We start from the raw sequence: 27,888 nt of genomic DNA on the forward strand, positions 1-27,888 counted from the left end.
AAGAGATCCTTCCTGTCTATAGACATTGGAGAAACCCCTTTATATGAATTGCAGCATTCTATTTCCCTTTGGAATCAATAAATTGTGAATTTAATTAAACTATTTAGACATGTGAAGAAGAAAAAACAATAATTGTACTGATTAAGGGATTTCTTTTATAATTCTCTAAACAAATAAACCAAACTGATGCATACCTCAGCTTTAATCCTCTTAATATTTACAACTGAGCTTATCTATTGGTGGCAGAAATTAGTGTAAATGCTGTTATTTTTCTCACACTCTCTTCCTGTTGGCTCTGCTTCACTGTACTAGTCTCTAATAACAGCTTGGTTTAAAAATCCCATGGATTATCCGGAGAAACAAGAGAGCATTGAAAAACAAAAACATCCTTGCCCCAAAAATGATTGGAGCATCATCAGAAAAACAACAACAAAGGGATTGGGTTGAGGCTCTTTAATGTGTGGGGGAAAAAAAACAATTATCAGGAAAAGATCATAATCATCATCCTGTCTTCAATTTTTGACTTGACCCAATCCGCACACCCTTAGTGGTACATTCACACACAAATTCCCCCACTTCCACATCCACACATTAAGGAAAACACTCCCTTTTTTATAGCCTATTGTATAAAGCAGCGTAGCAGCTGGCTGGTTAAGTAATCTGTATCTGATTTGCTGTAATGTGCTCCCAGCCTGTAATGGAGAACAATTAGAAATTTAATTTGCCTGGGCAGTGATTGCTAAATCCCACATCTTTCTCCCACCCTGATTTATTTTATTTTTTTTCCTCTCATCCCTCCTCCCCTCGCTCTTAACAGACGTGTGCCATTAGCGACAGATGGGAAAAGGAGAGATATTCACAGGCAGTCCGGCACCTTAGGGCTAGGAAGGGGATTTTGATGCCCCCACCCATGTGTTGAGTGTCCTCCAGCACAGCTTTAAGGGACTAGCTGTTGGGATTAGGAATCCGATTCATGGGTGCGGTGTGCAGACAACAGTCTCCCTTCAATGTGAACTTATTCCCTGATCTTTAAGTAACTTAATCAGATTACATTTTTGTGCTCAAACGGACTCTAATAGTTTAACCTTTTTAAATGTCTACTTCGTTTGCTTCATTATAGTAAAGGTTGGAGCTTAAAAGCTGGGATTTGTATCATCTTGTTCATTTTTGGTCTTTCTTTGGCTTTCACAGAGACTCTGTTTTGGTCATTATTGTTTTTAATAGTCCTTAAAAATCAGTTCTCCTGCTAACTAAAGATAACGGCTTGTGTTTAGCTGTGACTCAGTCTCATCCTCAAAGTCACACAGCATGGTGTACTACATGCAAATTAAATTTTTGATTCAAAATTAATTTTCCATCTTCAGGTTTTAACATTTAGATCAACTTTTTGGCTAATGCAAAGTGAGAAGCACAGATTGTATGGTAACTATTAGATCATTTTGAAGAACCAGGACTGTGTTCATTCTTTTTACTGAATATCTCGGTTCTTACCACCCATAAAGGCAATGATAGAGTTCAGCATCATTTTTAAGGGTTTTATAATTTATTATAATTACTTTTCCATCCTGATTGTTTGTTGTGCAACAGGAATGTTTTATGACTGCATCTTTCTGCTTCTTTTAAATGACTCCATGGTCAATAAGCAATCTCCCTCATTGTGTAACTAGGAAGTTGCACCATTAAAAACATTTCTAAGTTTTATAATAACATCACATATAATATATTTTGAAATATATATATATATATTTTTTTTATATAGATGACCTATGATTCAGCTTCTTGCAAAAAAAAATGTTTTTCTGTGTACCTTGATGGGAGAGAGACAGTTTTATTTTTAGCTGGATTATATTTAGATCCTTTGTTGTTGTTTTTATTCTCACTCCAGGGGTGCTATCACAGGAGGTGATTAATTCTTACTAAAACAGTTTAGTTGTGCAGTTAGCATAGTGTTTACAATGTAAAAACATTACTAAATATGTTTTTAACATGAAAAACTTTTACTTTAAAATTCATTTTTTTGCCACTTTTGAAGGATACTCTGTCTGATCAGCTTTTATTTTTAAGCTCTAATTGTCTGCCTACTTCAGTATTTCTCTCCTAGTCGTACTTTTGAAGCTATTCATTTAAATTTGTTGCTGTAAAATATTTGTCGAAAACAGAAATGCTGTGCAGAAAGACATCTTAAAACAATGTTTTTTAAGGAATAAACTTGGTATTTTTTTTTATTTTTCCTTTGACTTATACCAGTCCAGATGACCATAAATTTATAGGAGAAAAATATATATTTCCAGTGAGTTGGGTTGGTTTACTGTGGAAAAGGCTTTAGTAATGGTATTTGAGGTTAAATTGCTGGTTAGTTTTTCCCTTTAAGTATTTTTTCTAAAGCAAATCATTTTAAGCCAGCATGTTTTAATAAATGTTTTTATTTGCAAATCAATTGTGCTGTAAGCCTTTCCTCTAGTTGATTTCCATCTAATCCATTGTCTATTTTTTTAGGCGTGGGTTTAGTATCGCATTGCCTAATGCAGCCTTTATATCTCTTAGTTTTTGCTTTGCAGTAGGACTTTAAGTTCTCCTTGAGACTCCATCCACCTAGCTAAATATTACATCTGCTTATGATATTAATGTTTATGACACTTGTAATATATTAGTCAACAGTTATTGCCCACCAAAGGGTCCTTTGCAGTATGGATATTGCACACAGTGGTGTGATCATGATATATTGAGCATCCTTAATTACTTTTCCTCTGTCTAGATCAGCTCTATTGACTGTAGGTCAACAGAAAGGACAAAAACAAGGGTTAAAGCTGCTGCCCTTAAATGCCCCCTAAGGCCTTTTTTGCCTCCTCCTGCCTCTCAGTCAGGGGTAATCAATTCCTCACCTTTACCACAGTCCTCTCCTTGGAGAGCCTTTAGTGTCCCTAAAGCCTTTCAGGGAACAACTGCTGTGGTCATGGTGTCAGATAGCATCCTTAAGCACAGACGGGCGTCTAAGTCAAATAGATGTATTTTTTTTCTGCAAAGTGAACTGTTCCAACATTATTGTATATGTGTTTGTACTGTTTTCTCATGTGAGGGGTAATTAGGATGATATCGGACATTGATCCATCACTGGAAATTTATTTCAAACCAGGTTCTGGTGGGGAAAAGGGTTTCTTTAACTCTTAACAAATAAGTAGAAATAAGAGTTTATAAAAGGTTACTTTGCTTTTATAACCCCCAATGCACGGGTTAGTGGAGGTACAATTATTATTTTAGATCAGCAAGCTTATAGCAGTTTAGAACAGTGTTATTGAACGTTAGAACATGATTGTTTTTTTTTTTATGTATCTCTAAAGACCTGTAGAATCTCATTTCTCAGGGAAAGACATTTTGCTTATTAATGAGTGAAGAAAACACAATTAATTTATTTAACAAGAATAAAAAAAATCTAATCTTAAAGGATGCCTTTGTTGTTGTTTTTTTGGCAACCAAATGTTCTGTTCATCTTGGAGATTCTTGTGTAAACACATCCAGTCTTTCCACAGCATAGCTCAGTAACACACCCACTGGTGTCGGTCTTGTCAGCCCTGGGCGTGCCCTTATTTATGGGTGTTGACTTTGTTTCCATTTACCCGTATGTGTGTGTTTGAGAGGGAGAGAAAGCTTTGCACATTTGAGTGTTTCCATTTAATCTTCTGGTTCCAGCTTAAAGCGTTGTTTCTCTCTGGAGATTAGAGGATGTCTGAGTTTTCATTGGGGAAATGGTCTCTTTTCGATCCCTAAATATAAACTGAATTGGGGCAGGGTGGATTTTTTGCTCTGTTTCTTTTTGTTTGCGACAGTCAAGTAGCTTTCAGTAAAGTAGGGTTAATATAATTTTTATACACTAAAATCAAGAATAATAAAAAAATATATAATTTGTTTACATATTTAACATAACTTTGAGCTTATTGTATTGTTTATGCCTATAACATATGAACTTTTTTTTATTAAGATAAAAAGGTAGTAAAGTCGCAGGGCATGTTTTACAGAATCCCCTCCATTCCTCTTGTATTGAATTTCACATCTGAAAACAGAGGAAACTCAGGAAACAGTATAAGTACTGCTGTACCTTCTCTGCCACCAGGTGGCGCCAAGCTAGATTTACTCCAACTACTTTCTGGTTCTTAGTTTCACTGAACTTGGTGTTCATTTACATCTCGGTTTACACAGGTGCTGCAATGTTGTGTCAGATGTGATGGATTTAGACGGTTTCCTCTTGCCCGATGGTAGCTTTAGATGCTGGGGGGGGGGGGGGGCGGCTACAAAGGTACACAGCACACATTTAGATGTTTTTCTCTCACTGTAACAAAACAAAGGCTCTACTAGCTGATATGACCATGCTGCCATTCTGTGGATAGAAACCTGATTGACTCCGGGCTTCTCCCTCATCCTGTGCTTCTTGGCTGGCTTAGATATCTTAAGATATCTGAATCTGCCATTATCAAAAAGTAAATGAACTTGGAGAAGGATCCCGACCTACTGCCAGATAGAACTGTTACTAGTGTGGAAAGGGGAGGGTTTAATGAGCACGAGCTGATCGAGAGGAATTGGATCTATATGATATTTTTAATCCTCAACACTGTAGCAGGGCTTCCTCCATCTAACTATTCATCTTGATCCATTTTCCTCTTCATCTGGTATGAGAAGCTGCAGAGTTTCAAGTAATGCTGAGCTTTAATTATAAACACTGTATGTCAACTTGACAAAATTTTCTTTTAAAAGCTTGTTTGACCTTATGGCAGCTGACCAGGCAGGGGTTTAAATCTGCTTAATGAAATAGCATAATGTGCCCACAGCAGAACATTAATGCAGCAGTTATTGTTACACTGACAGTCTGTGTAAATTTATTTATGCAATGTCTAAAAGTTAATACTTAGGGTTATACAACTTATAAATGGAACAAGGGCTCCAAAGGTAAACAGTTTGTTTCTCGACTCGGTGGGTACATGAAAATCTCTGCATTAATTAAAAATTAAGATACACATCCCTGACTTGAGGCAAGCAAAACTCTGTTTACTTGCATAGCATGTAATTACTTTTTATCTTGCATTATTTAATATGGATTATGAAGTCAAATTGGCTTCCAGGCTGCAGCAGGGAGTTGCTTATGTAATCCAGAAGAACGGGGATCAAAGCCCATCCTTCTCCCCTCCAGACGCAGCAGATAAATGTTCATGTCATTGTTTCCCGTGTCTTTAGGTTGTGCGCCTCCACACGGAGTGCAGCATGGAAGCCTGCTGAACCAGACCGAGTCCAACCAGGCCTCCTATCCTCCTGGCTCCCAGCTTACATACGGCTGTGATCCAGGATACACACCAGATGGACAGGCTACCATCTTTTGCACCAGCCAGGGAGCTTGGTCCAGTCCACCTCCAAACTGCATCAAAAACTATGGTGAGCAACGACCTTTATTGTTAAGAGAAATATAATTTAATGTTAATATTTAAAGAAATAATTCCTCCCATCAATAACCCACAAACATTAATACTTATTATTGCACCTTGTTATTATTATACGTTTTATTGACTTGAAGTGTTTTTTTCGTTGGATTATGCTTCTTTTATATATTTATAGAATCTATTAAAGCTCAGAACAGCTCATCTTAATGTGTTTGTCAGGTAAGTTTTGCCTTTTAAAATTGAGCTTGAGCACCTAGATAGAAATTCCTCTACACCACGGTACTTAACGTTACAATAACAATGACAGAGAGGTGTGTCCTTGAGAGCTAGCAGGGAGCACTGTGTCATTTTAGGTCAACTTTAAGCTTCGATTTCTCTCCACAGGTAGAAATAATCACCAGCAGTCTTCCTGAGCACAGTAATACCCACCACATGTCTATTTCATTTCATTCTCTCCAGTGTGTTCACCACCCCCTGAACCAGAGAACGGAGGCTACCGCTGTCACCCGACTCCCTGCCACCACCTCGTCCATAACACCGTCATCGAGTACTTTTGTGACGAGGGATACACGATGAAGGGAGACTACAAATACCTCACCTGCCTGGATGGCGAGTGGGACAGTCACATGCAGATCAGCTGCAGACTCACACAAGGTCTGTTAGCTCAGCCAATCTCCTTTCATTTTCATTAGTTTTATATTTTTTTTGTTTGTTTTTGAAAAAAAATAATATAATATACCCGCTATATAAAAGTGAAATAAATAAGTGCAGTCACTTTCTACAATTTGAATAGGTGATATGTTTACAGTCTTGACTTGACAGATATTGCCATGGATTATTTTAAATATTTTTAAAAATGTTGGTTAAAAATAAAGATATCGCTGGAAATTTGGCTGTTTTACATGAAAACGGTCTAGCACTCCATGATAATGGTACAATCTGTTTACCGTTTTTATCTTGATCTGTTCTCATGGCTCATCCAGACAAGGAGCCCAGCTTGCCTTTGGGGATGCCAGCTCTGTCCATCGTCTTGACCACAGCTAGCTCTGTGTTACTCATCCTGCTCTTAGTCGTGCTGTTTGTTCTAGTACAGCCGAAACTCAAGTCCTTCCATCACAGCAGGTAAGATTAACAAAATTCCCTTTTCCTTCATACCTTGGTGATGAATTCCTTTTTGTAAAGTTAGAGAACCTGAGACTGATTTTTATCCTGGGCATAGTTAGTAATTATTTGTTTTCTGCTGCTGATCTCAGTTTTGATTGACTCCTGTAGCTCATGTATGACTTGTTCTGCAAGCTTTCATGTCTGACATTCCTGACCCATGAATATGTAAACACTTAAATAGTTCATGTGATCACATTTGACAGCTGTGTCTGCTGGGGCTCTGTGGTTGAAAAGCCAGGATGATTTGATCTGATGCTCACTGGCACTCATGTTGATTGTGTAATAGGCCGGGGAGGGGGGTGCTTTCTGCAGCCTGCTTTAACGTGATCTACAGGCAATACTAATCGCTTTGATTTTGCTGTATGTTGCATCACATCGGACTGTAACCCAGAACTGAGTTTTGTTTTTGATCCACATTCACCACACTGATTTATTCTCTTGGTCTGTTTGGTCTTTAGGAGGGAGCAGGGCGTCTCAGGTCAGAGCAGCTCCATTATGGTGGAGGGCGTCCAGGTGTCGCTGCCCTCCTATGAAGAGGCTGTATATGGAAGCAGTGGCCCCTCTGGTGCTCCTCCTTCTCCACCTCCACCTGTAGCTCCATCAGAGTCCCGGGTCCCCATAGTACTCTCCGAGGGGCTTCCTCAGGGAGCCACAGGGGGCCAAAACTCCAGCAGGAGCTGCCAGCACAGAGAATTAGACTTCTGTTTGCCATCAACATCATCATCCTCCTACTCCTCCCACCGTCACGCAGAGACAGTGTTGGTTCATCAGGCCCCCTCGTCCTCCTCTTCATCTTCATGGGCCAGAGAGCCCCTTGTTGGTGCTTGTGCAGGCCCCCAACCTCGTAGAGACTCAGAGAGCAGCGACCAGCACAGCCTGCTTTCTGTGGCATCTGTAGATGAGTTTGCTGACGGTAAGAGGAAGTTGTCTAACTGTGCTTATTATTTACTAAATAGTGAAATATTATAAACTGAAATCTAATAAAACATCAAAATCTGTATGAATATTTTTTTAACAGAATTACCTTTTAAATTCAAACATGCTTATATACATTTAGGACTGTGAACAAACTTGATGTTCTGCATTGCAGCTGATGAATCAACTGTTATCCTGTTCTGAAATGACTCTTCTGTTCCCCTGCAGATATCCCTCTGTTGAAGGAAGCATGAAGCCTGTGGCCCGCTATCAGCAGCAGCAGCAGCTCTTTTGCCTATCTGTCGCTACTGTCTGGAACTGACTGTGGCTATCTATTTACTTCCCGAAACTCTCCTCCGTTCTCCCAGCAGCCAGCAGAGAAAAGGGCTGGAACAGTGCTCAATTTCCTAGCAATCCTCCTACTGCTATTAGCATTTCCAAGCAAAGCCAACAACCAGTACGATTACAGCAAGAAGAGCAATGTTGGACCCACATTCTGGATGAGACCGAGGAAAGGCCAGATGCATTAAGTGGAAACATATTGACGTAAATTCTGTAGATCCTGTGAATAAAAGTAATTACTGAGTCAGGATTGTTTATCATACATATTACCATGGACTTGCCTCTGGCCCAGTGTAGTTATCTGTATTCCCACTACGAGTTTTTTTTTTTTTTTTTCCCAAAAAAAGCTCATCAGCTCTGTTCAGGATTTCTGTTGATGTTTTCAAAAAAAAAAAGGAAAAAGTTTAACCGGTGAATTTTGGCTCTTAAAGCTTTGGCGCTCAGACCGTCTTCCCGCTGTACTTCAGAAGTCGTGAGTCATGCCTGACTTCCTTGTGGCCCTCTGCAAATGCTGCATGTTGTTTTTCAGTTTAATGCTGTCACGGCACACTGAACGAAGCATGAATCCTCCTCTCTCTTTCTCTTGCCGTGAGTTCATCATCGCCGTCTGGCAAACGGATTATCAGGAGTGACAACCATGTCACAAAAGCTAAAAGCGGCGCGCTGCATTTCGTCGAGCACCATATCACAACTACAAAAAGATCTGCTTCTCTATTTGTTCCCGTCCCGCTGCTGCCGTATCTAGACGCATGAGGGGGATCGATTGGTGCCTCGGCTGCGCATCTTACAGTTTTTGTACAAGGGGGGTGAAGTGAGAGAGGCCTGTTGTTGAACAAAGAGATTGAAGGGTTATCTAAACTTTAACGTTCTTATCAGTTAATTTTCTCCTCTCTGTATTTATTGTTTGTGTGTGACTGTTTGCTTTGAGTTGCTGAATCTGAGCGCGTGTATTTCTTTTTTTTTTGTTTTGTTTTGTTTTGTTTTATGTAACCAGACAGGAGAGAACAGTCCTGATATGGTAGGCCTTGATACACCCCTTTCCTGGTTTGTATGTGGGCCGATCGAGGCCGTCCTGACAACGCCCCAGTCTTTCATCATAGGAAAATATCCCTCCCAACACTTTAAAAAAAAAGTCACATGGACAATCTAGCTTCACTTCTACCATTGTTTTTTTTTTTCAACACAATGTGGGTATTATTTATCCGCTCTGAAGCTAGAAAATTTTCCCCCTCCCCCGTATGGCTGTAAATCGCCCCTATCCTTAAAGGAACTGGCTCTCATCCGTTTTCATGCTGAAATAAACACTCTCCACTGTTGTAAAATTGTGGAAAACAAACTGCAACTGGTTGCAGTAAAATAAAGAGGAAAGAAATAAAACGTTTGACAGCAATATACCCTCCATCACATCAGCTCAGTCCTCTAACACCAAGTGCAAATAAAAGATAGAAAACATGTCCTTCTGTTAGAATTCATCATCTGTTTTTATTGACACTTGAAAAGCCTTGTTGCTTGAGTCAGTCACCCTGGAAACGGCATGGCTCAGACCAACGCTGATGATTACTTTCTTTCTTAGCTTTGAAAACACACAGACTCACATGAAATCTAAAATATTTTCTTGTTTTCTTTTTTTGGGGGGTGGGGGGTGCTGTCTGTGGCTTCATAATTCATGCAAACAAAATGTTGCCTTAGATTACATTTTCTTTTCTTTTTAATATGTATAATCTTAAGCCTCCAAATTGATTGCTTTACAGTTTTAGATTTCTTTTTCTCCAATTGCCTTACTCTATTTTTTTCTATTCTATGCATAAAACAGTTTTATTTATCAATGTGTTTTATTTCTGTTGGCAAAAGTAAAAGAATATCTCTGTCTGTCCCCCCACCCCCCCGATTACCACCAACTGTGATAAAGATTATGATAATTATAACAATGAGCCTAAAAGAACCTATATTTCATTGCCTTTTGGCTTCTTTTGCCGTAAGACTTAATGTTTTTAAGACGACTGGAGGTTTAAAAAAGTTTCTAAAAAGCACTGTTGTACGGTGTTTATTCCCCCAGAGATAACAGGTTCAAATGTCCCATCTGGATTCTTGATTTCCATGCTTTAAGCTTTGTTCTTTTCTCTCTGTACATGGCAGTGGGTGTGAAGATAGTAATTTAATATTTGTATAAAGTTTAATTTAATTTTACAGTCTGTATATAACTTTCTAATTAAAGCTTTCTTTCAAATGTGGAAGGTGTGGATTTTGTTCGGTGTCCTATCATTATTGTTTGTTCTAAAATACATTGAGCCAGTTGGATAAAGGTTCCGGGAACACATAATCTCTAAAAGTATTTTACATTGGCAGTGATTTCACTTGAACTACAAAACTGAATGAAGCTGCACGGTAACTCTGTAGGAGCTGCAGAGATCATCAGCTCAAGTGGGATAAAATGTCCACAGGATACTTTTTTATCCAGCTCCTCGGAAATATGACAAAAAAATATATTAGAGAAGCCCTAAAAAATCTGATTTAAAGTTATTAATCAGCTACTGAGGGGAAAATAGCAGATACATGGTCATTAGATCAACATCGTGCTTTTTGAAAAGAAAGCTGTTCAGGGTTGATGGTGAAGAACTTTTACGCTGAATACAGGGAAATACTGGAAGAAAGATTGTTTTATATAAATACCTAGACCTGCAACAAAATGGTTTATTATAAAGGTCACCAACTCTGATACAAAATGGTCTAAAAGACCAGAATTAATTTTTTAAGCTAATAAAGGTGCCCCTTAAAAAAAATCCAACCATTCTAGTAATCGGTGGAGCTCAGTTTTCAAACCTAGGATCAACTCTGATGAACACTGCAAAGCTAAACACCTGGCACCCCTTTTTACCTGAAGTCACTATTGAATATCACCAGAGAAAGGCGGCCTTTTGTCCTGATCGGCATCTCTAAACCAGATGAGCATTTGCAATATGAGTGGTGCTGTGGTTAATATTTGTAATTAACATGGGCAATCAAAGGGTTTTTAATTATTACCATAAAAAGTCTACTTTTATATAATTAGAATATCTTAAGGACAACTCTGAGCATCATTTTTATCAGACTGTCTTACAACAGTAAAGTGTTTTAAAAACATTTCAATATATGTTACAGCTTTCAATTACAGTGTTTGTCACTGACTGACCTTCCAGGTTTTATTTAGTTTTGTGGTTTTTAAAGTAAATATTTCTAAATGCTATGTGTTATTTAGCATGTCAAAATAATTGACACAAGCATGTGTCTGCATTTGATGTTGGCATTCTTTGCAGTCTTTTTTTTTTTTTAGAAATTACATTAGATAGACAAAATTAATAAATGTATTGTAATGTTGTTGAAATCCTAGATTTCTCTATAATTTTACAAAGGTTTGTAATCAATTCAACTTTATTGATCTTACATTGGAGGAATTTACCTCTGCATATAACCCATCCCCTTGGGGATCGTAGGGCACCATTGGGGGCGATTAAGGGTCTTGCTCAAAGAGCCAGAGTGGAGGTTATGGGAGTGGGTTTCGAACTCACAACCTCAGAATTCCTATGCTGTAACCACTAGGCCGCCACTCCCCACAGTTGGAGGTTTTAGTGCAAGCCAAACCACTGCAGGAGGCCCTTCCTGCCATCAGCATCTAACTGCACTATATGAAACAACTTGGTTAATATAAGTTACATTTAATTTTTCTTTGTAATTATTAAAGTATTTTTGAATTGGATGCTAGAATGATCCAGGCCTAAATACAATTGAGAAGCTGTAGCTTGGAGATTCACATGAACTCTTTGCTTTCCTAACCTATTCTTAGTAGCTTGTACTTTTTAAAATGATTTATTTCAGTGAACTCTATCGTGCCTTTCATATTTCATTGTCTGGAAGACACTGGTAGATATTAAGTTAGTTGTATTTTAGTGCCACCCAGTGGTTAGAAATATAACTGCAGCAATTAAAATGTATTTCCGGGATTATGGCGTCACATTCGGAAGACTTCGGAAAGTCTTTCGACTTTTTCCGCGTTCTGCAGTCTCTGCTTTCGCAATAGGTCACGTGGTCTTTTTTTCCCTTTCAAAAGGCTCCGCCCTGCAAGTGCACAGGCACCATTTTGTTTTATTCATCTTTGCAGTCGACGGTTGTAGAGATAGACTTAAAACAAAATAAGTAATAGCTGTGTGATTCACTAACGGTAAGTTCTTAAAGTTAAAATAATCTATTTTTTTCTAATAACAATTCTGCGTGGATAGCGGTAGCGCTATACATCGTTTTACCGTTATTTTTATGCATTAGCTTGTAGTACAGTTAAGGCCCAGTCGTTTACTAGCATATGTGCGGCAGTTGTTAACGGAAAAAATTGAAATAATAATAATGTTCTTATTTCCAGTTGATTAAACGAAACTTTCAGCATGAGCGGATGTCGTATATTCATCGGCCGCCTGAGCCCGTCGGCCAGAGAGAAGGATGTGGAGAGGTTTTTCAAAGGATACGGCCGCATTCGGGACATTGACCTAAAGAGAGGCTTCGGCTTCGTGGTGAGTCACCGCGATGGAAACTAGGTCACGACTAAATTGGCGCGTTGTGAGCTCAAGAGTATGTAATCATGGTTGGATTGAATTATCCTTAAAATTCCTCACGCATCCTGCTACTTATGATCAGTATTTTCTTGTGGTATTGTGGGGTTTTGTGCAGCTCATAAGAGCTTCTACTTAGATTACTTAACCCCTAACACACACACTCGTTTTGCCAACTTAGTGAGGACCATGTATTTGACTCCCATTGGCTTCCATTATTTTCAATCATTTTCAACCCTTTATATGCCCTAACCATTACCAATGCATACCTCACACTAACCAATTGACACCTTAACCCCTAAACCTAACCATTAGAAAAATAGCAAGTGAGGATCAGCAAAATGTCCTCACTTTGCAACAACTGGGCCTCAATTTGATGGTGAAATTGGAAAAATTGTCCTCACTCTGAGGTCTAGAAGGGTACACACACACACACACACACACATCTGTTCTCTACATGAAGCACCACCCTGACATTTCCCATAAGTCAAAAAGAAAAATTTCCCAGTTCAGACCTCCCTAGGGAACTCAAACATTGCGTGTTGTCAGTTTTTACTTTTTTAAACCATGTTGCCACAGTTTGGGTCTCCTGACCATGGGCTGAGCTAGATTGGGGGCCAGGGGTGGCCATGGCCACCCTACCATTTTTTCCTCCCCCTCTTATATAGATGGTGGCTGCAGTAATACACTCAAGTAGAATATTAATAATCTTCATATATTCACAATTTCTTGACAACAAAAACGCTGGTTATTATGTGGTTAATGTGGTTATGCACATCAATATACTAACATTAAAGATGATAAATACAGAATTCTTGCTCTTTTCAGAACTAGATTTTGTCTTATGGGGTAAAGAAAATATGTGTTTATGCAAGTCATCTAGGAGTCTTCAGTGAAATCATAGTAGGCTATTTTAATAAAAACTTAATAAGCAATTTATGTAGATGTTAGTACTTATAAATATACATTTTATGCAGAATGATTATTGATAAAAGTATGTAGGTAGGTAATGACAATGGAAAAATGTTTTCCCCAGATCTCAAACCTGAAACAATTTGATCCATTATACCTTTTATCTAGAAAGCATGGATGTTTAAATATATGCGTCCATTTGTTTTGAAAGGCTGTAGGAAAGTGTAGTTTGTCTTTATTTAGAAAATATGGATGTTTTGCTCGTTAATTTTCCTGTTGGACCTGTAGATTGACCGTGAGGTTCTGGCACTGATCCACTATCGGCCACCCCTCAGTGTACACTGGGTATTGCCTGGCCACCCTTTTAAAAAGGTTCTGGCTACGCCTCTGCTCCTGACTATCTGATAAATGACTACATCTGATATTCTGTAGGAGTTTGACGATCCCAGAGATGCTGAAGATGCTGTTTATGAACTCGATGGAAAAGAGCTGTGCAATGAAAGGTGAGGTTTTCACACTTTTTAAATACATTTGGTGTGTTCTATTCCATGTACACCCTGTTCTTTCACAGTCACACCATGATAGATTACTACCTTTGAACACTTTAGAAAAAGACTTGTAGTCCTGAAAGGCAACACTGAATAGTGCATAAGGAAGTGAGATTAAAATCATGTCCAGTTTTGATTATTTTTTTCTTGTTACAAATTAAAATCTGAAAATTGTATCCATTTCCCCTGCTTCATGCTTTACAGTCAGCTGCCTTCAAATACGGCTGCCGCTCACATTTAATCTGAAAAAAAAGTTGCAGTTTTATACCCTTTTATCAGCTGTTTATATCTGACAATAATTATACATTAATATTCATAAGGAACACTTCAAGATGCATTGAGATATGAAACCTAAAAAATTAATGTATGTTTAGCTACAGTGTACTGTTATTCACAGACTGAGCAGATGGAAAAGAACATCAATAAGTCATTGTGTAATTCTCTAATAATGACAGTTGTGGCCAAAACAAAAAACTGTAGCCCTCTTCTTTAAACAAATACTAACGTAACATTACTGATTATGGGTAACAAAAATCAACAACGAAGGGATAACATGTAAAGTTAACAAATGAGTGACCTAAACTTAAACATAAACAGAGTTTCAGCTGGCAATAACTGATTGGAGGATCCCTAATATAAAGGGTCACAGCTAGAAATATAAAATCTAATCATAGTCCCCACTCTGCAAACCTGGTCTGTATTAGAGGAAATAAATCAATTAAAAGTCCAATTTTAACATTGCCAGCAAGTACTTGAGCCTGCAAGTGTGCAAATATTCCAAGCATGAACCAAAGGTGATGTACAGATCTAAAAGTAAGACCTTTTAGGGGGTATAAATGCAGCCTACCCTTTGCTCTGTTTCATAATTCTGTGTTTCATTTATTTCTTTAACACCTTAAGCTCTGATCAAGATTTTAGTTTAAGTTTAAGGGTTGTGTATCATTTTTATGGCCAAGCTCTTATTTGCAACTAAAACTTCAGACACACAGCTGTTTAGTTTTTGTTTCTTCTGAACCAACATTCCATTTTAATCACAGAGTCACCATTGAACATGCTCGTGTGCGCCTGCGGGGCAGCCGTGGACGAGGAGGTGGCGGTGGAGGAGGGCGCTTCTCTGACCGCTATGGAAGAGGTTCCCAGAACAGTCGGAGGTAAACAGAGGAATTGAGCAGCCTTGCGTATTTGGCTTTGGGGCATTGGGCAACATTTTTAAAGCTTTGTATCTGCTTCCAGCCGAAACCCTCCTCCAATGCGCACCGAGAACCGTCTGATTGTGGAGAACTTGTCCTCCCGTGTGAGCTGGCAGGTTGGTGTTGCCTTTTAATTTCACAGCTTTTACAAATGATACCACCTGCATTTATCTGATTCCAACAATACACATAACATTTTAGTATTGGCTGCTAAAAACATACTTTAAAATTAAATTGTAATATCAGACTTAACTGGATCAGTTGGTTTTAGTAAAACTGTGATATTTTTTTATTGAAGCCCAGTTTTATTTCAGAATGAAAATAAAAATCTGAATTTTTTATATGCAGTTAAATAAAACACAAAGAAACAAAACACCAAATTTATTGTTTTCAAATTTTAACCAATTCTCCACCCCTTTATTTGCCAGCTTTGACTGTTGTGTCATGTGGAAGAGCTCGCTTATGGTGGATTAAACCCCTTCTGGGTCCTTCTGTCTGGGTTGAGCCTGTGCTGTCAGCCAGTGTGTCCTACTCCTAGTTGATGCCTGCTGGTCATGTGAGCGCTCGCTCCACACTAGAGGCGCTGGCGGCCCTTCGCTCGCTCGCAACGCCTGCTGTGTGGTTGAGGGCGAGAGAGAGGAAACAGAGTTGGCAGAGAGAAAGCAGAGGAGAGAGCGAATCGATGGTGGTGGCGTATTGATCGATGGTTCGTTAATTTGAGGGGCTTCGATCGATCGATATCCCCCCTTCCTTCCTTCCCCCCTGTGGTGTCCCCGCACATCGTGAGAGACAGAGTGTGAATTCCTCCCAGGTGCCCGTGGATATAATCTGCTGTTATCCTGGTAATGGTGGGCTCGGAGAGCCTGCGGCCCACCTCAAAGGGTATCGCTCTCAGGTAGTAGTTTCCTCTCTTCCACCCTGTTCACTCTCTTTACCGAGGTGGGGTGCCGAGATGGGGCGGTCCCGGCGCCGAGCACCTGTGCCCTCCCTGTCGGGGGAAAAAGGGGCTCTTGGTGCCAGATGCTGCCAAGTTGATGAAGATGGTGATCATCTCTGTAGTTTAAAGGAGCGATGAGTTCAAAGACCTCAATGCTGTTGGAATAAACCGACCTTTTGCTGCAGTGATCCTTTACAGGAAGGGTTCACATTAAATTAACTGCATTGTATTTCTTATTTTCTTTTTGTACTTATAATCTTATGCTAACAGCACCGAGTCGGTAAACAGACATTCAGTGTCTTGAACTCATCCTGTTTAATTGCTGTAACCTGTGTAGTTCTGAGACTAACAATCTCTCCCTTTGAGTAAATCAGTTCATGTCTCAGCTGTGCTTGTTACTCTCCAAACCCTTCCGAAATCTTACCTGAGTTTGCATGTGTAGGACCTGAAAGATTTCATGAGACAAGCTGGAGAGGTGACATTCGCAGACGCACATCGCCCCAAACTCAATGAAGGGTAAGACCACAGCTGTCATCTAGGCCTGACGTGTCACTGCTGAAGAGTTTATACGTGAAAGGTAGTCTATTCTAAAAGCTTTTTTAAATTTCTTTACAGGGTGGTTGAGTTTGCCTCTCACAGTGATCTGAAAAATGCTATGGAAAAACTTTCTGGAAAGGAAATCAATGGAAGGAAAATCAAACTCATTGAAGCTGCCAAAAAGAGGTGAGTCTCCTGCATAAGGCACAACTAGAAGCTTTATAATGATGCTTCAGCGGCGGAAAAAAATTTCTTAAAAAAAAAATATAAATATTTTTTGGAAATTGGCCCCCCTTTAAAAAAAATAAAAATAATGAAGCTTAACATAATTATTTGATATTTTTCAGCTCTAACTTTCAATTGTTTCTAATTCCTTTTTCTTTTCTTTATTCTTTGCAGGTCAAGAAGCCGTTCCCGCTCGGACAGCTCTTCCCGCTCTCGCTCCCGTTCCCGCGGTCGCTCCCAGTCCCGTGGCCGCTCACAGTCCCGCGGCCGCTCCCAGTCACGCTCTCCCAGACGTTCCCGAAGCCCCGCCAAGGCCCACCACCATTCCCGCTCCCGTTCTCGTTCCCGCTCCCGTAGTGGCACACCTGCACGCGGCGCCTCATCGCCAAGCCCCAAATCCAAGGAGCCCAACAAGCGCTCATCCAAGACTAGCAAATCTGTAACTCCGTCCTCGCCTCCGCCGGCTCAGAGGGCCTCCAGATCCCGTTCCCGGTCGAGATCCCGTTCACGTTCCCGTTCTCGCTCCAGGTCTCCTCGTTCCCGCTCACCTCGCTCCCGCTCACCTTCTACTGACAGTCAACGCTAACTTGGTAAAAATCCGCAGTAGAAGCAACTAGGAGGGGTTGGTTGAGGCAAACTCCCGTTGCCTCCTTTGAATACGGAGAGATGAATTTTCTTCAAGCAAATTTAGTTTTTGTTTGGATTGTTCTTGTGACTGTCCTCAAGTTTTGTCTTTTTGTTTTTACCAACACATTAACAGTGATAAAGAAATTCATTTGAATTTCTTTTTTTTCTTTACAATTTTTTTGTTTTCTTTATTATCGATTGGCAGATTATTTCCAGAATGCTTTGTGTTGCCTCAGCTCTAGAAATCGATCCATTCAAGAGTTATGACTCAGCAGTTTAATTGATAAAATAGTAAAAGGAGTTCCTATAACATCCAGGTTACAGATCCTTAAAAAAAAAAAAAAAAAAAAAATTTTAAATGGCTTGAACTATCGGACCCTGACTTTTTATTCCCCTCTTTTTTTCTGCATCAGTGGGATATTCACATCCTGCCTCCTTGTGCAGGATTTTCCTCCTTTCCCATCCACCTGCAGCTGTCGAAGCTTGCACAAAACACGTGTTCATGCTTCTGTTTTAAGGCAATTAAACCTCAGATTTGTGCTTAAAGCTGAAACACGAATAGGCCTGGCATTGGCAGCTTCCGTACCATGCTCACATCTGTACAGTTGGACATTTCTCTGATTAAAACCTGTAAATTAACTTCATGTATGCTACAGTTTTAATGGGTTCACTGTTTGATAATTTTGTACAGAGGCAAAACTTTTGAGGAAGAAGCTAACCGTTCAGTTGCACTCTGTAAGTGATCATGTTGCTTCCTAGGGTGATGTTTCTTAAATCAGGAGTTTATGTACATACAACAGCCTTCTGTTAAGTGTTAAAGTATACATGTTACCGCTAGGGTACCTTGGCAGATGTTTTGTGGGTGATGAACAGGTGATCCGAGGGAAAGGTTTTGGGGTTTTTTGTACATGAGGATTTTTATTTTCAGTGAACATAGATGTTTGTATGGTGTATTGAAAATAGACTTGATGAATAAAACAATTTTATTAAACCCTGAATCATCTTTATTAGTGTACTATGACATTTACAAAACCTTACTCCACTTGTTTTACAGTTTAGAATGTGTAATGGCATCAGTGCCTCGATCAGGCCGTCTCTTCTGATAAATCCTTTAGCTTTCTTCTGTCAATGTCTGCTGGTAATTGTCTATAGATAGAGATGCAGATCTGTTAGTATGGGTATATTTTTCACTTCCTGTTTCTGTGGAAAGCAGGTTGAATTTAATGCTGCATATGAATATGCTAAATCTGAAGTAAAAAAAAAAAATGGCAGGGCGATATGCAATTAAACTTTTGTCACGATATTGGGTTATATCATTGTGATACTAATAAAGTTGACAATAAAAAAAAAAAAAACACTTCAATCTTAACTGTATGGCTGGGACCGGTCACTACAGCAAACAGCCGCCAAACTATTACTCTTGAATAATCACATTTAGCTTCTTTAGGACACCAGATATATTAAAAGATATATATCCAAGCATCTAGAAACTGCTTTTAATATTCTTCAAATTTGCTAATGCCCTAATGGAAGGAAAAAAAATATTAACAGAATTTTTAAGAGTTCAAGAGTTTTTAAATTGTCAGTGATTATAATTTATTTAAACAAATCAATAAAGAACTTCTAATCTCGATTAAAACTTCTCATGATAGGAGTGTGCAGGTGGCACAGTGGTTAGTGCACAAGACCCATATATGGAGCCCTTAGTCCTCAACGTGGGCAACCCGGGTTCGAATGTGACCTTTGGTGCTCTCCCACATGTCTCTCCCCTCTCATACTGTCAGAAAAACAAGCCACTAGTGCTGTAAAAACTCAACAACAACAAAACTTATAAACATAAATGCCCACTACTATTCTCCATGGTGTCTGTAGTCACTGTTATAACCAGTACTACATTGATATTCACAGCACAGAGACATCTTCTAAATATAAATAGCCCCTAAACAACTAATATTATCCTACATGCAAAAGAAAAGAAATGTGAGAAAGTAAAAATGTTTAACTGCTGTTGATGCAAGTTAAATGCAAAAGTCTGATACAGATTGTCACTTAATTGCATCTTTTTGGGGTATTCGAGTTGAAATGTAGGTCTTGGAAATAGAAAATCTGGACCTCCAAAGACAAATGAAATGTCGCCCTTGATGCCGGGCTATATGTATGTGTGGATTGGGCCTTTTCCAGCGAATATGGTATTGATGGTATGGAATTTATTATTAACCAAATCCTTTGTAACCTGTATGACAAAATAACCTTCAAAGGAGTACAGTAGGAGCCATTCAAAATGTCCCCACTTCCCTTGATGGCCCCATGGTTGGTCTCCTACAATTCCTTTTTAAACATCAGTCTTTGTACTAAACTATTCTTTCTCTCATGATTTGTGGACATTAAAGAGGAACACCGTTTGTTTTTTTTACATTGGGCCCTTGATTTTACGTTATTACATCATGTTCTACTCACCCATATTAGTTTTGTGTCATTTCGAGCTGTTCTGAAGATATTCCGTTATGTTATATCCAAGTAACGTCTTCCTATGGGCAACGACTTAAAGGCAAAAATAAACTGTTCATAATGTATTCTTTATGGTACATTCATAACATGTAGGCGAATCACTGTCGCCCAGACATCCGGGGTTATATTTTTTATATTTATATTTTTTTTTAAACAGAGCAGAGCGTGTATGACATCATCCGTGCGCCGGACTGGAGTTGTGACAGGCAGCCCGGGCCACAGGCGGCTACGCTCTACCCCTTCTATTCATTCGGCGAGCTAATCTGAATCAATCAATTCCATTTCGAGCGCGAGATCATCTGTGGTAGCAGCACTAGACATCTTCCAGGCATGTGAGTAAAACTAGCAGCAGTTCAGCGGACAGGATGAATGAATGATAGCCGGCGCGCGGATGATGTCATACACACTCTGCTTTGTTTTTAAAACATATAAATATAAAAAATATAACCGTGGATGTCTGGGGGACAGTGATTCGCCTACATGTTATGAATGCTGACGTACCATAAAGAATAAATTAGGAACAGTTTAGTTTTTGCCTTCAACTCGTTGCCCATAGTAAGACATTCCTTGGATATAACCTACCGGTAATAGAATATCTGCAGAATGGCTCCAAATGACACAAATCTAATATGGGTGAGTAGAACATGATGTAATAAGGTAAAATCAAGGGCCCAATATAAAAAAAACAAAACGGCGTTCCCCTTTAAGATCTAAAGAGAAGCATTATTTCCTGGTCAGACTCTAATTCAGTAAAGGGTGGAGTCAAGAGTAAAAAAAATATGCAAGAGCAAGAACATTTTGAATGGCTGCTACTGTAGATGGCCTACCAAATTTGCTCCAAGAGCCCCTTAACAACCTTTCTAGAAAATCACAAAGACTTTAGGACGCATGATCGATGAATTTATATACTTTGTTCTCTTCTCAGAGAATATTGAAGGTTTATTTTTGCCAGATCAGCAGCTCCAGTCTTCAACTTTTGTATATATAAAGATGTAAAGAAGCAGAGAACCAGGGATCAGCATACCTTCTATAGAAAGTATATCCTCTCTAATAGATTAGAGATACAAAAAAAAAAACAAGCCTACTGTAAAACAATGTCAGTCTCACCTTTTTTATTTCTTGCAAACCGTTGGTAACACCTGAACACAAGGATCAGCACTGCTGCCTCAGTCAGCTGGAAGGTTGCGTAGACCAGGGGGAACAGGTACATGGGGCCAATCACAGCTGGGGGAAAGGCTACCTTCAGTATGGTGGCACACAGTTGGATGTTCTGACAGCCAGTTTCCATAGCAACCGTCCTTCGCTCTCTGAGGGTTGGGGTAGATTTATACATAAAATATGAATGCATGTAGAGAAAGGTTCATGGTTTAATGCATAACTGATGCAGTATCAGCAATATTACCTTACAAGCACAACCTGAGGGTGTAATTTATATTTTTGCGTTTTTTTTCTGATAGACCAACAAAGAAAAGCATAAAGTGAAGTGGATAGAGAATGATAAAACACTTAAATTATTTCAGATAAACATCTAAAGAGAAGTGGTTTGAATTTTAAGTTTAGTACCTTTGTTGTCACCTTTTAGCTTCAAGTCTTTTGATGTTTTGTACATCTTAGCGCTCTAATTTTTGCTTATGTAGAGTTGCTCAGGTGGCATCTGTGAACATTAGTTTTCAACCCCTTACACCGATTCTCCGACAGAGTTTGGACTTTGCTGGGTCAGTCCAACATGTAAAGCCTACATGCTTTGATCTAAAGCTTTTCTTTTTCTGTCTGGCTTCTTGACTTAGACCTGCAGGAAATTCACCGCTGTCAAAAGACATTTGAATCCTTGAAAAGGTTTTCTCCTGGGCTTGCTCTGTGCAGCTCTAGTAAAAATCTCAGTTTTGCAGAATGCATGAAGGTTATACTTGAACAGATTCTCCCACCTGATTTCTGAATCTCTGGGGCTCCTCCAGAGTTACCATCTAGGCCTCTTAGATTTTTCTGATAGTTCTGGCCTCACATCTGCAGTGTTTTTTTATTGTTTTTGATGCTGTTTGGACACCGAGTGTATACCACTACATCAGATATCCAGTTTTATCTATAAAAGGATTTGATCCATCTAACTTCCTATTTATGTGCTGCCCTGTGTTGATACAAATTTAAAGTTTTGGGTCTGCAGCTGCAAAATGTGGAATGTTAAATATTCGTAGCCTCTTAAGGACTTACCGCTGGTTGAGTCTGAAGATAGAGGAGATGATGTAACCAAAAGAGTAGCCAATAAGAGGCATGAGGGCACCGATGGACATGAGAGGAGGCGAGAGGACATTAAGGAGGGAGCCTCCGATTTCAACGCTGGAGATGATGCCAATCACAACAATGGAAATCATTAAAACGCCCAGGCCCACCTGAAAACAGATAACAGTTTTTTTTCTTTTTAGACTTTTTTTTCAAAATTAATTTTACGGATTGTTATCGAAGTTTTCTGCAGTGTTAGTTAACACCACTGACCTTTGTGATTATCCTTGAATACTTTGGCCGGAAGTAGTTGATTAGGATGCCGAAGCCGCATGGCACCAGAATCAGGACCAAGGATATAATGATGTCCACATAGGGCACTGCTTTCTGGAGGTTGGAGAAGCCCTGGCAGTACAGGTAAAGCATCAGAGGCATCATTCCCAGAGCCATCAGCGTGGAGAAGGAGGTCATCACAATGCTGAGGGAATCAAAAATGCAATTTCAAAATATTTAAATCACTTTTTTTGTCTTTATTCAAGATTCTTTTTGCTGGATTCTAGTTGGGTAATATTTTAAAAAAAATATATTATATATCGATTGAATATGTGCAGATGATGCCCTGCACAAATCTTATCATTTTAGTTCAATTTCATAAAACTCAGATCAGATATTCATAAAGTATTACATTAAAAATGTCCACATCTGTAAGAAAAATAACATTTCTGATTTTTGCTTTAAAAATAGCCCAACAAAGCCTGGGTAGTCAAAAAAAATGAACAATAACAAATATATACATATGTATGTATGTGTGTGTGTATGAACAGTCCTTGTGAAGATTTATAGTTTGTTCTGACTGCTTAATTTTCTCCTTAGTTGTAATGACCCTGAAATCCTCTAGGAGCCGCCAGAGAGGCTTATATATATGACAGATTTTCTTTTCTCTGATTAATGAGGCAAACTTTCAGGTTGGTATTGTTCGACAGTTTATTGCCCCCTAATATTGCATAACAGCTGTAGCAGTTGTAATTTTCTATCTAGACAGTATGGCAGGTTAACCAAGAAAGACAAAATGAGGAAGTTTAATTTTGTGTCTTATCTGTAAACACAAAATATTAATGGAAAATTAACAAAAACACAATATAATCAGTAAGATTGAAATGACATTAGTGCAAAGAACTACTGCAGCCATGGCTAACATAAATACCCTAGTAAGATATATAGGATTTAAAATAAAATTATTTCTCTTTGAGCATATAAATGTTGCTCATTCAGAACGAACTGAAAAGTTTCAGGAAACTGTCTTTGCTGTAAGATATTTTCCACTTTATTCTCATTATTGTGGCCTTAAATGGATGATTTAAAGCTTCTTGTTAACAATTTATCATTTATTTGATCTAAATTTAGTACACACGTAAATATTTATTTATTACCATTTGCTTTTAAACTACTGAACCTGATACTCTTTCCACCACAAAATGACTGATTTTAAGAAAATTTAAATATCTTTAAATATTTACACTTTTTTTTGGTATAATTTTAAAAAGTTGCTAAAAACTATTGATTTATAGATAAATCTGAATAAATAATTCATAAGAAGAAAAATGAACGGTGATTCATTTTGTAAAGAAAAGTTGGAATATTTTCCAAAAAGTGAGTAAAATCTTAACCCAAAATATGTTCTTCTCACACAACATGCAGTTAAGTTCAGAAAATGCTGTATAGGAAATATATTTTGAGTAAATAAATTATATATATTTTTTTTATCACAGTTTAACATCTTATTAAATCTCAGATTCTTCAAAATATATTTATATTTTTTTTTATCTCAGGGGGATTTTACATAAAAGTTTTCTAATCCTTTTGTTTTTTTAGATTAAAGAGTTGTCAGGACTGATCAAATTTTAGATTCTAAATATTAATAAACAATAATCTTTATACTTTTGAAGCAGTCGGATTGTGCTGCACAGATAAATGTTATGTTAAGTGAAAGCCGTGAAACACGTAATCCCACAAAGAAGAAAATCATTGCATGTTCTCTTTGGTTAAATGAATGTGGCTGAGTTGAGACAGATTATTAAAGCTGCTTTCAGTGACAAACTGACATCAACCCCTAAAGCAAATGGATATGTGATCCTCTAATCTAGAATTATCTAAAATATTTCAAACACTGCTGATGTTAAATTAGTCTGTCATTTAAAAACTGTTGACTTTTCTTTTCTGAATGCTTTGCTGGTAATTAATCTAGGACATTTCCAGGTCAGATAAGATCAGCAGACATTAGATGGAGCTGGAATGTCCTGAACTACATGCCGCCATAAAATCTACGCCTGTGCCTTTCATAGAAAAGGACAAACACATGGGGGTGAAAGATGTAGCTGATGACTGTAAAGGGTTCTGTTGACATCAGATTATGATAAAATCCAGGATTTATTACCAGACTGAGGCTGCCCTGTAGGTCATTCAACTCTAATAATGTATTTTTTACAGGATGTACACTGATTATCAGCTGTAGTGCCATGAAAACAATTGTTTCAATGTGTGCTGAGGTTGTTATTTCCAATTTGAACGTCAGTTCGTAAAAAAAAAAAAAAAACAGTTTGTAAAATTGGGATTATGTCTAATAATGAATATCATTTCTGATGTGAATTCGAATCTTTCTGTACATAAAGTGTCTCTGTGAAGATGTTTTTCAAGTTCGCCAAATCGGAAAAAGAAAAAAAGAAAGAGAGGCTAAGTTCAAATGTTACATTACATTACATTTTCTCAATGTCCTATGACTGGTGAAGGATCTGGGTACCTGAGGTTCATGTCTCCCCTGAGAGCGAGTGCCAAGATGTTGGAGAGGGCTCCTCCAGGACAGCAGCCACAGATCAGAATCACCACAGCTGTGGTTTCAGGCAGCTGGAAACCCTGCAACACAACAACACAGGTTATCTGCAGAAAAATGTTAATCAGCAAAATAAGTTGCTTAATGACCAAGGAGGTGAAGTTACACAGGTCATTCAACTCAATATATATATATATATATACACTTAGCGACATAGCCTTTGGTTCATTAATCTGTCTGTGAAAGACTCATAAATAATAAAAAGGAACATGGTGATCATCAGAGAATATAAGTTGTGACAATATTAAAGTAGGACAACATACAGGGCGTTACCATTCTGGTTACAAAGCCTTGTACCAAGATTCCCCAAATAATTTTAAAGATAATGTAAAATAGCACAAGAGAAAATTTCATGATCTTGGCACTGAGGACTGCCTTAATTGCTCATTTCATTCAACTGTTTATGTCTGCACAGTTTCTCATTACCATTATCTGATCAACCTGCTTCTGCCTCTATTTAACTAGCTCTCTAACCAGTCATCAGTGCCAGATTATTCTCAAGCCAGTGGTGAGAGTGTGCCAGCGTTACCTTAGTGTTTTTGATCCTGACCTGTTCTGCTTCTCAACCACTGAGCCCGATTGTTCCTGCCTGATCTGTTTTAACCTGCCTGCTTCCAGTCGTCAGTGCCAGATCATTCAAGCCTTTGGTGAGAGTTTTCTAGCACACCTGATTGAGTTCTGATTGCCTTATCCTGACCCGTTCTGCCTTTGGACCTCTGAACCTACCTGTTCCTGTTCTGATCTGTTTACCTGACCTGTCTTCTGACTCCTACTGGATTCTGCCTTGATTACTGGGTCTTCTGTTCTGAGCCTTGACAAGAAATGTTCAAACTTTAAAAATGTATAGAAAAGACGGTCCTGCAGAGAAAACGTCCACGTTTCAAACCTCAGACGTTATCACACTAAACCCAAACACTTCTATAGAACTACTTCAAGAAGCAGCCAAACCTTTAGTATCTAAATGAACACAACAGTATTTTGTTGAACCTTTATAGATTTTTCTTTAAAGTAGATGATGGCACAGCTTTAAACACCAGACTGCTACAAGGCTTTCTATAGACTCCAAAGAAATATTGCTTCATTTTGCTAAATGCTGTTGATTATATACAAGGAATAGTTTGATTAAATTGAGTGGATTTAAAAATATTGACAACATTTTTTGTATGTGGTAAAGATGTTCCGCAGAATCCCAAGCAAAAAATCGACATCTGTATGGAGTTTGTACGAACCGGGAAGAAATGCCTTTACTAAAGTTGGGCAGAAATAACTGTAAAATTGTATCTTTGATAATATAATAAAATTTTTTCCTACAGGGGTGACCCTTTCTCTACGGAAATTGAAGGCAGAAATTAAATCATGATAATTTGTTGGATAAGGAAACACAAATAAAGAAAATCTCACCTAGTGCTGCTTATTTAGCTATCCAGGGTTACAGAAGTATAATAGTCTTATTGATATCTGGTTTATTAGGCAGATTATCTGCTTTGATAGTGCTTGTATTCCCTGATAAACAAACATGATGTGTAATTTTATTATCTTAGTTATGTTAATAGGAGTGATGGGTAATAATACCTCAGTTTCTATACCTGTGTTTTTTGTGTGTGACTAAAATTAGCTCCAAATAAATAAATGTATCTTGTTTTTTGCCTCTTTCAGCCAGCTGAACAACAGAGTGCAGAAGCAGATGTTCAAAGAAAATCTCAGTCTTACTCAGAAATTATCCCACACTGTAGTACTTTCTCTGGCCTTTCATTAGCAAGGACTTTCAAACTTAGGCATGTATGGCAGAAACTGGGTTGGATTATTTCAAAACTTACTTTAGCGAAGGCATTTGGTTTAATCTGACCTGAAAGTGCCTTTGAGGTTCTTGTGCATAGCAAAAAAAGGGAAAGATTTGACTCCTTTTTTTCTTTAAATATTTAAGGAATATATTAACATAATCAAATCTAAATCTTCATTTAATGACATAATGATATAACATAACCTGAAAATTAGTTTTTCTGTTATGATCAATTATCAGCTGATAAAAGCTCACATAAAGTCTACAAGCCTGCAAAGGATGCTACCTGGTGAATGAGAAGATTTGATTTTGTATTATTTTTCTGACTTGAACAACAGTACAAACCTTGGCCAAGCAAAAAGCTGTGAGAGGCATGATGCCGTACTGGGAAAGAACTGCAATGGCCACACCTTTAGGTTTCAGTATGTGGTCCTGGAAAGAAACAGAGTACAGAAACATGAATGCCTGTCCTGATATACAGGAGAGTTTCCTTTAAAACAGAAAGTTTTTGATGATACTAGCGTACCTTGATCTTGGTCACCTCCATGGTGCATCCCAGTGAAACCATGGTGATGAACAGCACGATGATCATTAGTATATTGATGGTTTTGTCCATCACTGGTGACAGAAGATATGGGTACAGCAAGCTGGTGTTGGCAGCTGTCAGGTTGGATGTGAAGCCATCATTTTGATTAAAGTCTGAGCCAGGAAACTGATTCTCTTTGTTGTCCATGTCAAGATCATCCTGGAAACCAATAGAGAGATTGGACTGGTGAATCAGAGGTTGAATTAGAAGTTTAATCTTATCCTGCATATATATTATCTTTGTAGTATTGATAATTCAGGATGAACTAGTAGTATGATATGCAGCAGCATTTCCCTCTAAATAAAACAAAGCATTGCTATAATCCTCAATATATTTAGACTTGTTTGAATCAAACTGACAGATTCTGCTTCAGTTCTTGCCCACTGGTATTTAGTGACACTACCGTTCAAAAGTTTGGGATCACATTATTTTTGAAGGAAAAGCACTGTACTTTTCAATGAAGATAACTTTAAACTACTCTTAAGTAAATTGGTAAATGACTATTCTAGCTGC

At 38.3% G+C, this 27,888-nt stretch overlaps 3 protein-coding genes across 3 annotated transcripts in view; 2 read left to right on the forward strand and 1 right to left on the reverse strand.

The window, feature by feature from the left end:
• Positions 1-10,075, forward strand: part of susd6 (sushi domain containing 6) — a 35,414-nt gene extending 25,339 nt beyond the window's left edge. Inside the window, exons 3-7 of the mRNA XM_038288378.1 lie at positions 5,224-5,418; positions 5,883-6,077; positions 6,407-6,545; positions 7,046-7,500; positions 7,731-10,075. Coding sequence (XP_038144306.1) covers positions 5,224-5,418; positions 5,883-6,077; positions 6,407-6,545; positions 7,046-7,500; positions 7,731-7,756 — 1,010 coding nt within the window. The 3' untranslated portion in view covers positions 7,757-10,075. The remainder of the gene's footprint in view (positions 1-5,223; positions 5,419-5,882; positions 6,078-6,406; positions 6,546-7,045; positions 7,501-7,730) is intronic.
• A 1,808-nt stretch (positions 10,076-11,883) lies between these two features.
• Positions 11,884-18,395, forward strand: srsf5b (serine and arginine rich splicing factor 5b). Its single transcript, XM_038288365.1, has 8 exons — positions 11,884-12,039; positions 12,235-12,382; positions 13,766-13,836; positions 14,919-15,032; positions 15,115-15,187; positions 16,451-16,524; positions 16,624-16,731; positions 16,945-18,395. Exons 2-8 carry the CDS (start codon positions 12,257-12,259, stop codon positions 17,354-17,356), a joined length of 978 nt encoding a protein of 325 aa, XP_038144293.1. The 5' UTR covers positions 11,884-12,039; positions 12,235-12,256; the 3' UTR covers positions 17,357-18,395.
• On the reverse strand, positions 18,367-27,536 carry slc10a1 (solute carrier family 10 member 1). The gene is given in 8 exon segments (XM_038288366.1): positions 18,367-18,517; positions 18,520-18,543; positions 21,013-21,212; positions 22,114-22,292; positions 22,396-22,600; positions 24,920-25,032; positions 27,135-27,221; positions 27,316-27,536. Coding segments are annotated over 8 exon segments (1,050 nt in total). The 5' UTR covers positions 27,523-27,536; the 3' UTR covers positions 18,367-18,482.
• Between the last annotated feature and the right edge of the window lie 352 nt (positions 27,537-27,888).

This window comes from Cyprinodon tularosa, unplaced genomic scaffold (assembly GCF_016077235.1).
Source record: "Cyprinodon tularosa strain WSP-4 unplaced genomic scaffold, ASM1607723v1 ctg253, whole genome shotgun sequence".
Taxonomy (NCBI): domain Eukaryota; kingdom Metazoa; phylum Chordata; class Actinopteri; order Cyprinodontiformes; family Cyprinodontidae; genus Cyprinodon; species Cyprinodon tularosa.